The sequence below is a fragment of the Delphinus delphis genome, chromosome 14, assembly GCF_949987515.2.
Source record: "Delphinus delphis chromosome 14, mDelDel1.2, whole genome shotgun sequence".
Classification (NCBI taxonomy): domain Eukaryota; kingdom Metazoa; phylum Chordata; class Mammalia; order Artiodactyla; family Delphinidae; genus Delphinus; species Delphinus delphis.
The window spans coordinates 33,035,518-33,049,585 of NC_082696.1; the positions used below are offsets into that span (position 1 = coordinate 33,035,518).

Sequence of the window (14,068 nt, forward strand, 5' to 3'; positions counted from 1 at the left end):
ATTTTCAGGAAATTCATGTATAAGACTTCATTGAACTAAAGCATAATTGATCAACGTAGTAGTTTGCCTGCTTTCCCTGATTGTGCTCTGAGATTTCCTGAGAAATACTGTTAACTCAAGGCTGACATTCAGCTGCTGGTATGGGTAGAAATAAACACATACCAGTTGGCAGTTTAGCTGCAGCACTGAGTCCCTGCTGCTACCCTGTTGCTCAAGTCCTGAGGAGTCCCAAGTGGGTGGAAAGAGTACCTGCTGTGAGACCCACTAACTGGCCCTTTGCAATTCCTGAATATGTGCACCCTGGCCAAAATGGGCCTCAAACCTGAAGTGGGTAGTTCGTATCCTATTGATGATAAACAGCATCCATTAGGGAAATGCCTGGTGCCTATCTAGCCTCCTGAGAAGGTGACAAACCCCCACTGGCTAGTGCTTTCCTCCACTGTGATCACATGTGGAAACACAAGCTCTGCAGTTACGGTATCTGTCATTAACTATTTTAGCCATATCCTCTCCACTAACCCCAAGCCCCTTTGCTGCTCTGCCTCTACTGGGTCAGGGAGGAATGCCTAAGTACCTTTCCTATGCTATCCCAGAGAGTGAGAGAGGAACAGGTTGAGTTAAAAAAGTCATCTAAGTTCAACATTTCCAGTCTCAGCCTTCAGTCGATCAAATAAACTTTTGTATTTGGAATAACAGTAAAATATGGGAACATTTTTCCAGACTCCATCCTATTTGCAAGCCTAAATAATTCTTGATGAATACTTTCCACCTGACCTGAATACTGTAAACAGAAAGAAGAAAAAAATTAAGGTAGAAGGCACTATACCTACGTACCACAAACTCTAACAACTTCTAACATCAATTTTATACAACTACAAGGCTTGTTACCTCATTACTGGCCCAACTTTAAGAATCAACCGTCACATCTTGCTCAACTCCCAGTAATGAGAGGCAATGTACTCAAGAGTCCTGTTATCCAAGAACCTTTTCATACACCCACCATGAGCAGAGTGGCAGCACTCTATTATTTTAAAAGTTTTAAAATGGCACTATTATATATTTTCTTTATGTAAGATTTCGTTGATCAACATTTTTATCATTAACTGTCATTGGCCAAAACAGAGTCAGCTCCTAATTCAGTTCTAAAACTCTCACGCGAATTCATTTTATTGGGCTGGCCCAAAAGTGAGTTTGGGTTTTTCTGTAAGATGTTATGGAAAAAACCGAATGAACTTCTGGGCCAACCCAAATAGTTGTGCTTTAGAAATAAATGCCAAATATTTTTAAATAGCAATTTACTAAATGAATAAGCCCCTTTGTTCACTGTATCAAGAAAACAATGGAGGGTAATAAGAAAGAGTATCCTTTCACCCAAGAACTGCTAACTACACAAATAGCAAATCCAAGATCCAATCTCAAAGTGGGAAATGATAAAAAGTAAAATGAAAAGTAAAAAAAGGCATAATACCTGCTGTAAATCCAGTGTAATTGTCACATAATGGTATTCGATTCCATTCTTAATACTGGGACTCTGCCACCAAGTGTTCTTTCCATCAATAGCATTTGTAATCGGGTGTCTCACTATTGAGTCAGCAGCAGCATGTGAAAGAAGAAAAGATCATATGAAGAATTTATAGCTGTTTTTTTAAAGTAAAAAGTAAAACTAAGTTAAAACCATCATCATGTGAAGGTCAAACATTAAAGTAACATAAAGAGAGAACAATTCATATCTTTAACAGAATTTGGTTACTGTCGACTTTTTCACAGCGCTCCGCAAGGTAGTGTGAAATGGTTAAAGACTATAAGAGAAGAAGCTGTGCAGCACTCTGGCCATCAACGGAAACGGGCAACTCTAAAGATAACTATAGAAACTAAGTGTGAAGAAATGAATTTGAAGTCTAATTGGTGTGTCAGTCATTCAAAGCAGCAAAAACTCTACTGTTTGAGGCAGCTCTAGTATGACATCAACTTTTTGAACAGAAACATAAAATCCTGAATTGTGGTTGAAAGGTACTTGAAGATTTGCCCTTCTGACACATACATTATTACCAGGACTTGGGCAATTCAATATGTATCTGGTTTTAATAGAAAATGCTGTCAAATCCATCCTATGAGGCTTTTTGCAGTCAGTCCTCAATCTGCCAACTTTCTATTTAAACCACTATTTAAAAATATAATGAAAGATACTCCAAATCTCCCATCCAGCGATGCCTGTTCCATAATCACTAACTCAGTGGAGGGGTATGGACAATAAAAGCAAGCAAAGAGAGCTTGGCACATGAAACTCCATCCTACTAACTAAACATGGATCTCCCCTTGTCTTTACTCCAGATACATGAGAACAGGACGTATTGTGAAAATTAAAAAGGAGATTGGCAATAAAAAACAGGAGGTGTGGACGATCGTTGCCACCTCCCCCCACAGTTCCTTCTTACAATCCTCAAAACTCACACATTCTTCCATCTCCTCCCACTTAGTTCCATGCATCTCACAACAGCAACCATTACCTCTGGAGTGCCAAAGCTCTTGTTCCTTTTTGGATGCAGTCATTGGTTCTTATCTGCCATCTGTGCTTCTCATTTCCCAAGTAAGGAGGAACAGAACTTGTTCCTCCTCTGATCCGGCCCAGCTTAGGCACGGGTGAGGACGGCAGGAGGGCAGTTTGCTGGGGATGTTCCTATTTCTATTCCTAGGGCTGCAGTAAGAGTTCTTAACTCCCTAACATCTCACTTGGACGTCAGCCTATTTGCCCACAGAAATGTAAATAGAGTGGAGGTTAGCTCCCCTGCTACTCTGATTAATTATGCTTTGGAGTGTCAGTCGTGAGAACTTTTATAACACTAATTCCTTGGGAAGATGTTTCAAATGAATGCCCTAAGAATACCCCTTTATTAGAACATAATCTTTTTTTGCAAACTGAAGGAATATTTCAAATAATAAACAAGCCATATCACTATGAGGAACAATCATGGACTACTTGCAATCTGTGGACGTAATGTAATCTAGCCAGGTGTTTTAATGATAATGGTGATGAAAGAGCATAAGATTTGAACCATGAAGTGCTGGAGTAGGAGCAGCTGGACAGCCTATCTGCACCCACCATTCAGCACTTAACTGACCACGGGCAAGTCACTTAAACTCTGTGTCATTCTTGAAGTGAGGATAACATAACTCCACTCATAGCACAGGTACCCAGAATCTTAACTCTCAGAAAAAAGTAAAAAAAAAAAAAATTAAATGTATGTGAAAGAGATTTGTGGACTTGATACAGGAGTTCTAGCTCTTTATTTCTCAAAGTAATAGCGTTCAGTAGTAGCGTTCAGCCTACTCCTGCTATCATTTAAAATATCACTTATTTCATAAAATGGAGGATATTTAAAGACAACAAAAGTTTTAAAACAACATAATATTAAAATGAAGGATAATTCTTTGAAAGGTATTCATTTTATCTTCATAAAAAATTTGGAATTTTGTTTTCATTTTCTCATTTTGCCATGGACCAGTAATTGGATGGGAACTCTCAACTTACAGGGTTACCAGAGGAACATTAAAACCATTAATATTCTAGCCATTATTATGCATATACATAGAATTAATTATACATCTGTTCAAAATATGCAGGATTCTGAATCTTTACTGGGGACAAATTACATTTAATAAAATTTTTGAAGATAAAAACCAAGCAAAAAGAAGTCCTCAGTGCAATAGGAGTCTGATAGTAAAGTAAAATCATCTTCAAAAAATTTACAAAAACTGAATATTCATTAAATTTGCCTTTTTCAGATTGTGAACATTTTTATTACATATTAATTTTATTAACATAGTCTGCTATAACCTGTTTAACTGAAAATATAAAGGCTTATATCTTTGATTTACTTATGGTAACATGAGTATATAAGACAGGACAAAAATAATCTATTTTTATTGGTAAATTACTTAATTCAGCTGAACATCTGGATGGGCTTTGTTTTGTACCAAGTCTTATCACATTAGCAGTCCACTGAGATGAGGCACCTTATCTCATTAATGAAAAGTAAAATTGCTGACTAAATTTAATAATTAGCACTAGTTAACTTGTTCTGCTGAAGCTAGGGAAAGTGTTAGGTCTTTATAACATCAACAAATACAAGAAGCATAACTAAATATCAAATAAATGTCCTTGGTGGTATGAGTGGGTGCTGAAATTGGCACATTGGGAATCAGAACCATAATTGAAATATTACTGGCACTGCTTCTGAAGAAAAATAAATATCACAGCAAGCATTCCTTAAACATCCTCCTGAATCTTCTTCACAGATTGTGGGTTTAAAATGTGATAGAAAAACACACACACAACCACATTTCCAAATCATACTTGTGGCTCATAAGGTAGTTGTGAGAGAAGCTATCTAATTGGAAATTTTGATATCTGTCACCTCAGGTCAAATTGATATGAGAATTAGTCATGAAAAGGAAGACTGGGAGATGAATCAACAATTAACCATAATCCCCATTATGAAACTTGAATCATAATTAATTTGAAAATACTGATTAATTGTTGGCATACTTCCCTTATTTAAAAAGAGATAGAAACTTATAACATCCTCAACAGGGATAGTGACTCAAGTCAATCCAAAGGCTAACTGCATCTGAAAATTGGCGAGGGAATCACTGATGAAGTAAATCTTTCAAACTGCTGTTTTATTGGAAAGCACAATCTATTAACAGTCAGGAGGTGCAAATTTCCTTTTCTTTGTATAGTACTTAAGTACCAACCTTCCAGATTAATTCTAGCTGTTCAGTGAATCTGTGGAATTTTATCATCTGTTGCTTCAACTTTTACTAAAATATATCCATGTGGATTATTGTTAGATTTTTTATTCTTGTGGGGTATTATTCTTTCTAAATTTCTGGTTCCAAAACAGGATTTTGAAATGTAATGAAGCTGGTAATTTGAAATTAAATTAATCAAAGTAAATGTAGGCTGTGATAAGTTTTAAAAATTTACCACAACTAAATAAAATGGGAAATACAAAACATACCTCATATATGTCTTGCTTTACTAAAACAATTTATTCACTTTTTTGTCCCAAAGTGAAAATATGGGGTGGGATTGCCTAAATACAGATGTCCCCCACTGAAAGACGCTGAATATTGAACTCTGAAGAAGGGAGTGACAGTCACTCGTAGACTTAATTTGGTGAATACATCTCACTGATTTTGCTACCAAGAGTGTCCACTCAATTATTTTCTACCTGAATCACTGCACCTTCCTTCCACCCTGTCTATTTACACATTTCCAGCTTTTTCTCCTTTCCTGGAATGCTTTTCCTTCTTATCTCGGGTAATTCAGGTTTTTAGAGCCCTTCTTGGAACTTTCTCTTGCTACTTCAGTTCCCACTGATGTTTTCCTTCTTAGAAATTCTACATCATTGATAACATGTACCCTAAGGTATAGCCCTAAGTTTACTGCTTAGAATATCTGTTTAATTGTCTTCTATATCCAATTTTATCCATATGTATATATAGATAACCATACACATATACACATACATATACGTGTATATACGCACACACGCACACAAACACGCATATATACGATTTTCGTACTTTCTCTCTCTAACTCTCCTTCTCTGCCCAGCCTGTCCTAAACACACATATACACACTCCCAACCACCCCCATCATTTCCTCCCAGCCATTCCATGCCTCCAGGCTTTCTCACATTCTCTGTGAAATCATCAAGGCCACCAAGTCTTGCAACAATGTCAATTTCTCCCTATCAGGCTTCATCTTCTTCTCTAAGGAACCTAAAGCTCATAGTCCATCAATTCATTTATTTTTTAATTCACTTTATTTTCATTTATTTACCTCAATTTTCTTGCTTTTGATGTTTCCCCAGGGCTCTGACCTAGGTCTTTTGCCCTAAACGTTTTGTACAAGAACAGCAAACAGATAGGATGTGTTCCAATATTCCCTACTCCTACACCCATAACAATCTACACCATAGAAAACAACCAGAGTCACTTAACAGGCAAGGAAGGTTTCTGATGCTTGCCATCTTTGGTTTCTCAACTTTTTGTTTAACACTCTGTGATATACAAGACCAGCAATTGTATTCATAAAAGTCCCAGTTCTCCAAACATATTAACGTTTTCAGTATCTCTAAATTGTATAATAGAGAAGGGACTATGCATTCTTCCCTTTAACCAGCTCCAAGAAAGAATGCACAGTGCCTCCCGACTTTCTTTTGGGATTAAAAAATATAAACTGTGAGAGAAAGCTTTCTTCGTTTTATGAGCATTATAACTTTTTTTAAGAAGAGAAGAAAAACTAAGTAAATTTTAAAACAGTATAATTGTGAAACTTTATTATAAAGCACCTCATTGACATTATTCACTTTATTAATCTCCCCAATATTTGATGATTTCCCAATGTATCAATATATCTATAAATCAACCCTCATCTCTAGAATTATCTCACACCATTCTCCCCTTCTCCATATAAACTCTTTACTCATTAAACCTAATTACTTACAGTTCTCTGAATAGATCATGCTATTTCATGCCTTCAAGATTTATGTGTTTTTTATATATATATAATACTTTTCCCCTTTTCATCTTACTAACCCTTATTTTCTCAGTACATGGTCACTTTCTCCCAGGAATCTCTAGATGTTCCCTTAGCACTCAATTTAGTTTTGTTTCCCCTATTCCCCCCTCCAAGTCCTTTAAGTCAAGGACTATGTATGATTCAACACTCTGCTCCAGTAGAATGCATTTCTAGTAGCTGGTGTTCAAATGCTTGCTGAATAAACGCATGAATGAGTCTGAGATATCAGTGTGGTTCCTAGAGGCCACCCCAGAGGGCTTTGTATGACTCCTTTCCTTGAAACGCTCTTCTTGTGGTGTTTAAGAACCGTATAGTCTGATTCCAGCCCTGTACCAGACTCATCCCTACCCTCTGCCCTCTGACACCTTCAGTTGCAGCCATTCCTAACTACCTGTTAGTTCCCTGAGCAAGTACTCTTTTCTGCCTTACTCTGAAACCTCTTCCTGGCATTCCTTCTCTTCCCTCTGTCTCCCCTTTGCCTGCTCAGCTCATATTTGTCCTTGGGTCTCAGTTTAGATGTCACTTCTGGCAAGCCTTCATCTACACCAGGACTAAATTTGTAACCCTCCCCTTTCTCCCTAAAGCCCCTATGCTCATTCTTTCCTTGGTACCTACCACATTACAGAGCAATAATCTGCTTTCTGCCACTTCTTCAACTGAGTCAGAGTCCACATCTTATTCCTGTTGGATCCCCAGCAAAGTACCTGGCATATAAGTGACCACTGAATGATTAAAACATGAATTAATAACCACATCTTCAGATAATCTTCTGCAAGTGATAAACTTAAGGACTGCCACAAGTCTTCAGCTAGAAAACTCTCCTCAAGCACCACACCCACTACACATAAGGAATTCCAATAACGTTTGTTAAGTGACAGAGAGGGGCTGTAAGGTTCACAGTGGAAGTAAAGTTCTAGAAATTTGGGGGACCACAAACCCTTTGACTTTAATGCACTTTGACCTCAACATCCTCAATTACAGCTCCTACCCAGTGCCACACAAATTCATCCTAAAATACGTACGGTGTGGATTGCTGCTGTTTTGATGGCAGATCCGACACTGAGGGTTCCTCACGGGCTGCCCAGGGACGTGCTCTACCAATTTGCAATACATTTCAGGTCCTTTTTCTCCACATGTTGCATTTGTGGTGATGAGAGCACTGGAAGCAAGATTCAGGACAGCAGGGAATAAACCTAAAAAAGATGAACAAATGAAGGTGTGTGGGATGATTTTGCTGCATTTTAAAATGAAATTAAGATAGGATGTTTTCCAGAGCATTAAATTAAATGAAAAGGGAATAATCAGTTATAATTAAATATCTGACTTAAGTAAGTACACTACATAAGTAGCATGTGTTATCAAGCGAACCTTTTTTTTCTTTCTGGGTCTTAAATATGAATTCTAAAACTATCTTCTTAATTTTTAACCTCTAATACATAATTAGAAAATCCTGTCTCTAAAACATACTTTTAAAAAAGTCTTCTGTTATCTTCATGTTATTGACACAAGTCTTACTGAAACCTCCATTCTGCATTTCAGCCATTTTGTGAAATTTGTCAGGTTACAAATGTTAAAATAATTCAATCATCCCCAGAACATTACCTCTCTACCTTTAGACATTGTATTCTCTAGGTTGCTAAATGATTTATTATTAAATAAATAAGGTTTCTCTTCTGTCATTCATCATTATTTTGCATTTAGCTATACAATTATTATTTCATAAAATACATGTTGAGCCAACCCAATCCAAAAATGGGCAGAAGACCTAAACAGACATTTCTCCAAAGAAGATATACAGATTGCCAACAAACATATGAAAGAATGCTCAACATCATTAATCATTAGAGAAATGCAAATCAAAACTACAATGAGATACCATCTCACACCGGTCAGAATGGCCATCATCAAAAAATCTAGAAACAATAAATGCTGGAGAGGGTGTGGAGAAAAGGGAACACTCTTGCACTGCTGGTGGGAATGTAAATTGATACAGCCACTGTGGAGAACAGTATGGAGGTTCCTTAAAAATAGAACTACCATATGATCCAGCAATCCCACTACTGGGCATGTACCCTGAGAAAACCATAATTCAAAAAGAGTCATGTACCACAATGTTCACTGCAGCTCTATTTACAATAGCCAGGACATGGAAGCAACCTAAGTGTCCACTGACAGATGAATGGATAAAGAAGGTGTGGCACATATATACAATGGATATTACTCAGCCATAAAAAGAAACGAAATTGAGTTATTTGTAGTGAGGTGGATGGACCTAGAGTCCGTCATACAGAGTGAAGTAAGTCAGAAAGAGAAAAACAAATACTGTATGCTAACACATATATATGGAATCTAAGGAAAAAAAAGGGTCACGAAGAACCTAGGGGCAAGACAGGAATAAAGACGCAGACCTACTAGAGAATGGACTTGAGGATATGGGGAGGGGGAAGGGTAAGCTGGGACAAAGTGAGAGAGTGGCATGGACATATATACACTACCAAATGTAAAATACATAGCTAGTGGGAAGCAGCCACATAGCACAGGGAGATCAGTTGGGTGCTTTGTGACCACCTAGAGGGGTGGGATAGGGAGGGTGGGAGGGAGGGAGATGCAAGAGGGAAGAGATATGGGGATATATGTATATGTATAACTGATTCATCTTGTTACAAAGCATAAACTAACACACCATTGTAAAGCAATTATACTCCAATAAAGATGATAAAAAAAAAAAAAACATGTTGAGCACATACTATGCCAGATACCATAAAAGGTTTGGGGGTTTGGGAATGAAAATACTATTAAGATGGGCTTATTGTGGGAAGTGATCCTGATCTGAATCTTGGAGGAGAAATAGAAATGTTTTTGATATAGAAAATGAAGAAGAAAAAAACAAACATACCAGGCAGAGGGAATATTATATGAGTATGGACTTTATTCTGAAAGCTTATATGGATGCTGAGTGACTGACAAGAGGACTGAATTTGTAACTGTTCTAACCTGTTAGATTATGTGATCATATATAGATGCAGATATGGATGTAGATATAGATATAGTATAGCTACCTACAGATTATACACAGAGTATGCACAATGGTTCACATGTATATCAACCCAAACCATTACTTGTTTGTCATTGTCAGTAATTTTAGTGGGATTTTCTTCTAGGTCTTTAAAATTATAATTTATAGTATTAAAAAAGTAGGTAGTAGGAAGGAAGAAATACGCTGAGAATCCTGTTCTTAAGAGGTCAAAACACCTTGCTGGCCAGCAGGATGAAGTTAGATAGTTAGGCCCCTTCTAGCTTCTTCAAACAAAAGCCACTTTACTTACACAAAAGCCTTCTCAGGCAGGAGTCAATATCTCTAAAACTGCCCCAGGACATTGTCAGTTTTACTCTGTGATCTTTGTCTCCCTCACCTCTGCCTAGTCTTGACCTTGACCCTGACTTTGGGTTCTGTTTTGTAGGTATGGGTGAGACTCCCCATGCCCTGCTTTGGTACAGCCCTGTGAGACCTAATTGGAGCTGGGTAGGCCTGGACTTTCTCAGATCTGAGGAATCATGGGAGGGAGCCGAGATGGGAAGATGGCTGGTGAAAATTATTTTCCTCTATGTCGTATGTTCCAAAATATAGAATTGGATTACATCCCAAATTACCCACAGCATTAAATGAATAAAATGTGAGCAAAATGACATGGTTATAAAAGAATTATGGGTATAGAAGTAACATTAAGAAGCTATTTCATATTCATTAATATGATTTAATCACCAGTAACCCCATTATGTAGATTTTATTAGTCCCATTTTACAAGTGAAGAAAATGCAGCTCAGAGAAGACAAACAATATGCACAAAATTATGAATTACCAAGATCAATAACTAAGATCTGAACTCAGCTCTTTAACTCAGAAGGCTAATTCTCATCAGGGCATGAAGAAAAACCTGGTCCTTGGCAGAGCTTATCAATTTACATATTTAATAAAAGAAATAACTTACCCAGTCACCACCCCTTTGTTGTTTCATAGAGTTTTCCAATCATAAACTAAAGATGTTAATATAATTTACATTTATTTTCTTCCAGTTCTTTCCATTGATTTGTTTGTTACATTTATTGATCATGTGCTCAAAATTAACCTTTTCATAATTTAATTGCCTTGCTTTGTGATCAGGGAACAAGTGACTTTTGAAATTTTATTAGCAATTTTGTTGTTTATTTTAAAAAATCAGTAAAGTGTATTGGTCAGGGAAGTTCCCCAAGTAGTTTCTAACGACCAATTTGAAGAGTCATTCAATATCTGAGCTTCTACTGAATTTTCAGCAGGTTGTATTATAGATTGCAGCCCATTTTCATTATAAGTTAAATCTATTAGACTGTACCTATTTATTCCCATTCAAAAGCAGCAGAGCAATATTTATTGCCATATTCAATATGGGTTACTTGGTTAAGATTATATAAACATTGCAAGTGTAAATGAACTACAAATAGATGGTGAACCTTTACAGAGTACTGACTTACAACCTCTTAATTAAATTCTTAATTTGAGGTCATGTAATGTTAATGACATAAAAGCCAGTCATCGTTACCAATACAATTATGTCTGACATTTTTTTTTCTGAATAGTATCTAGACTAAGTAAATTTAGTTGGATTTGTGGCTTAAAGAACAAAGTCTAAACAAAAAACAAATAATATTTATTCTCCCTATACTATATATTTTATTGGAGATTAGAATATGTACACTATATAGAGAATAATACAATAAATTCTTTTCTATAATATATGCATTTAGTAAATAGTCTAGAAAAATTTACATCATGGGAAAAATAGAAATTTTGCTACAATATGGCAAACATTTAAAAATTCACCAAATTGTCACTGTTTTTATTTGAATGTTTTTAGACAATATTTGCTTACTCACATACTGTGCTCTATTCATACAATTTTGCATGATTTTGATGATCTGCCTTAAAACTCCACATTTGGTTTTAAATGGCAGAAGCATCTATAAAACCTGCATATGGAGGTTCTACTTTCAGTAATTGTGAAGTAGCTCCTATTAAATTAAATCACTCACAGATAACAGCTATGAATTCTAAAGAAAATATATTTTTAAAAATCTCAAATACTTGAAGACATTGAAGAACAACTCAAAACAGTTAAACCAGGAGGATGTGTATTCTTAGAAGGAAGATAATGGATGTGTCTCAGACTGCCCATGCAAGGTGGCTAAAACTCAAGTAGAAACCCACAATTTCACTTTTTTTTTTTTTTTTTACTTTACTGTCTGAAGAATCAGAAAACAGAACCAAGAATGATCACAGCTGCTGTAAAGTGAGGAAGAAATACTGGAAAAAAGAAAGCCACAGACAGGGAACCTCAAAATATGTGTATAAACTCTTCCCAAATCTCTCATCAATAACAGATATGCATATGCCCTAGGCAGACTCCAAGTACCCCCGATTGGACTAAAAGAACAAAACAGTGATCATAGTTGCTGCATTCCACAGGAAAGACAAGAGTGTTTCAGTTCAGATAAGTTAACCAGTATAACACAAAACTATAAGATCGATAACTATTCTTCAGAACATATCAGAATCCTAAGTTTTCTACCATGGATTGTTCACAACATCCAGAATGCAATTTTACAAAAAAATATTAGATAGACTTACAAGGAAACAATAAAATGCCACCAGTACTTAGAAGAAAAGCAGTGAATGGAGACAAACACTGATATCAACCAGATGTTGGAATTAGTACACAAAAAATTTTAAGCAGCTTTCATAACTATGATGAAAGACACACACACAAAAATGCTTATATTAAAAATAGAGAATAGAAACTACAAAAAATATGAAATATACATTCTGGAACTGAAAAATGCAATATCTAGAATAAAAAATATTACATGAGATCAGTAAAAAAATTGGAGGACTTCCCTGGTGGCGCAGTGGTTAAGAATCCACCTGCCAATGCAAGGGACACGTGTTCGTCCCCTGGTCCGGGAAGATTCCACATGCCGTGGAGCAGCTAAGCCCGTGCACCACAACTACTGAGCCTGCGCTCTAGAGCCTGCGAGCCACAACTACTGAGCCCGCGAGCCACAACTACTGAGCCTGCGTGCCACAACTACTGAAGCCCACATACCTAGAGCCCGTGCTCTGCAACAAGAGGAGCCAGCACAATGAGAAGCCCACGCACCACAACGAAGAGTAGCCCCCCACTCGCCATAACTAGAGAAATCCCGCGTGCAGCAACGAAGACCCAATGCAGCCAAAAAGAAAAGAAAAAGAAAAAAAAGAAATAATATATATAAGTATATATCTGTGTGTATAACCATACATACACATATATGCACATACACATATATGTACATATATGTATATATAATTCATGTCATTCTTTGGCTTTTATAAATTATCAATACCAGTAACAATAGAATTTTAATTTGACATTTGTCAAATCAAATGTGGAAAAACTGGTTAGATACTACAAAGGGAAACTGTTTTCAATCCTGTTCAGAATCAGAAGAATGGAGAGAAAGAAAACCCTGTATTAGCAAAACAGCTGAATGTCTTTCCAAGACACCTGCTGGCCAGCAAACAGCAGGTGAATTTATTTTCCTGTACAGCTTTCCAGCTCTTCCAGCTTTTATTTTATAAAAATGAAGAACTTTGACACAGCATCATATTTAATACATGTTTGTCTTTTGAATAACTACAAGTGAGTCACAGAGAAATGCATTTTACATATCAGTAAGTGATCTACTGTGTGGCACAATTCAGACTCGTTCCTTAGGATTTAGGCAATGTTTCTCTAGGTGAAGAGCCAGAGGGTTGTTATCCAGTAGGAAAAACAAGACTATTTCGAATTTGAGCTTTACAAATGAGGAAAATAACTCCCAGAACCTAAAAGGCACAGCTGATTTTCAAACACAATTACTGTAATCCCAAATAAATTAGAATTAATTTTATCATTAAAGATCCACCCTGCCTCACTCCTCTTCCTGCTCTAAATGAAAATCCTTCTCACCTCCTACATCATTCCTGAGTTCTGTGTCATCTAGTTCTCCTTTTCCCTTCTATATGCACACCCACAGGCCAACTTCCATCGTAGTTTTACAAGTCCTATAATTTATTACCAAATTTTCCTTTTTAAGAAAGCACTCCTTCAACCTGCTTATTGTAATTGAAGCTTTGATTTCCTCTGACAATGACACTTCATAGATTTCCCCAGTGGATCCCTAGAAGCACTGGGAAAGGAAAAATAGCCTCCTTCTGGCTTCTAAATGCTACTTACAAATCAGTTCCTCTCGTTGGCACTCATAACTTCTTAAAAATTCCAAGTCACCCAACCTTTCTAAGTGCTCACCTCCGTTGACTGACTTCATGAAGACCATCTACAAAAATATTGGTAACTGATTCACAGTAATCTTCATCCCCCAAATCTCTGTCATTCTTACTAAATAGGCGAACATAAACCAGCATTA

The 14,068-nt window shown here is 36.6% G+C and overlaps 1 protein-coding gene across 1 annotated transcript in view; it reads right to left on the bottom strand.

Moving 5' to 3' along the window:
- LAMA2 (laminin subunit alpha 2) overlaps positions 1–14,068 on the bottom strand; it is a 603,358-nt gene that overhangs the window by 438,866 nt on the left and 150,424 nt on the right. The window contains exons 2-3 of the mRNA XM_060029982.1: positions 7,612–7,782; positions 1,469–1,581 (exon numbers count right to left, since the gene is read on the bottom strand). Coding sequence (XP_059885965.1) covers positions 1,469–1,581; positions 7,612–7,782 — 284 coding nt within the window. The remainder of the gene's footprint in view (positions 1–1,468; positions 1,582–7,611; positions 7,783–14,068) is intronic.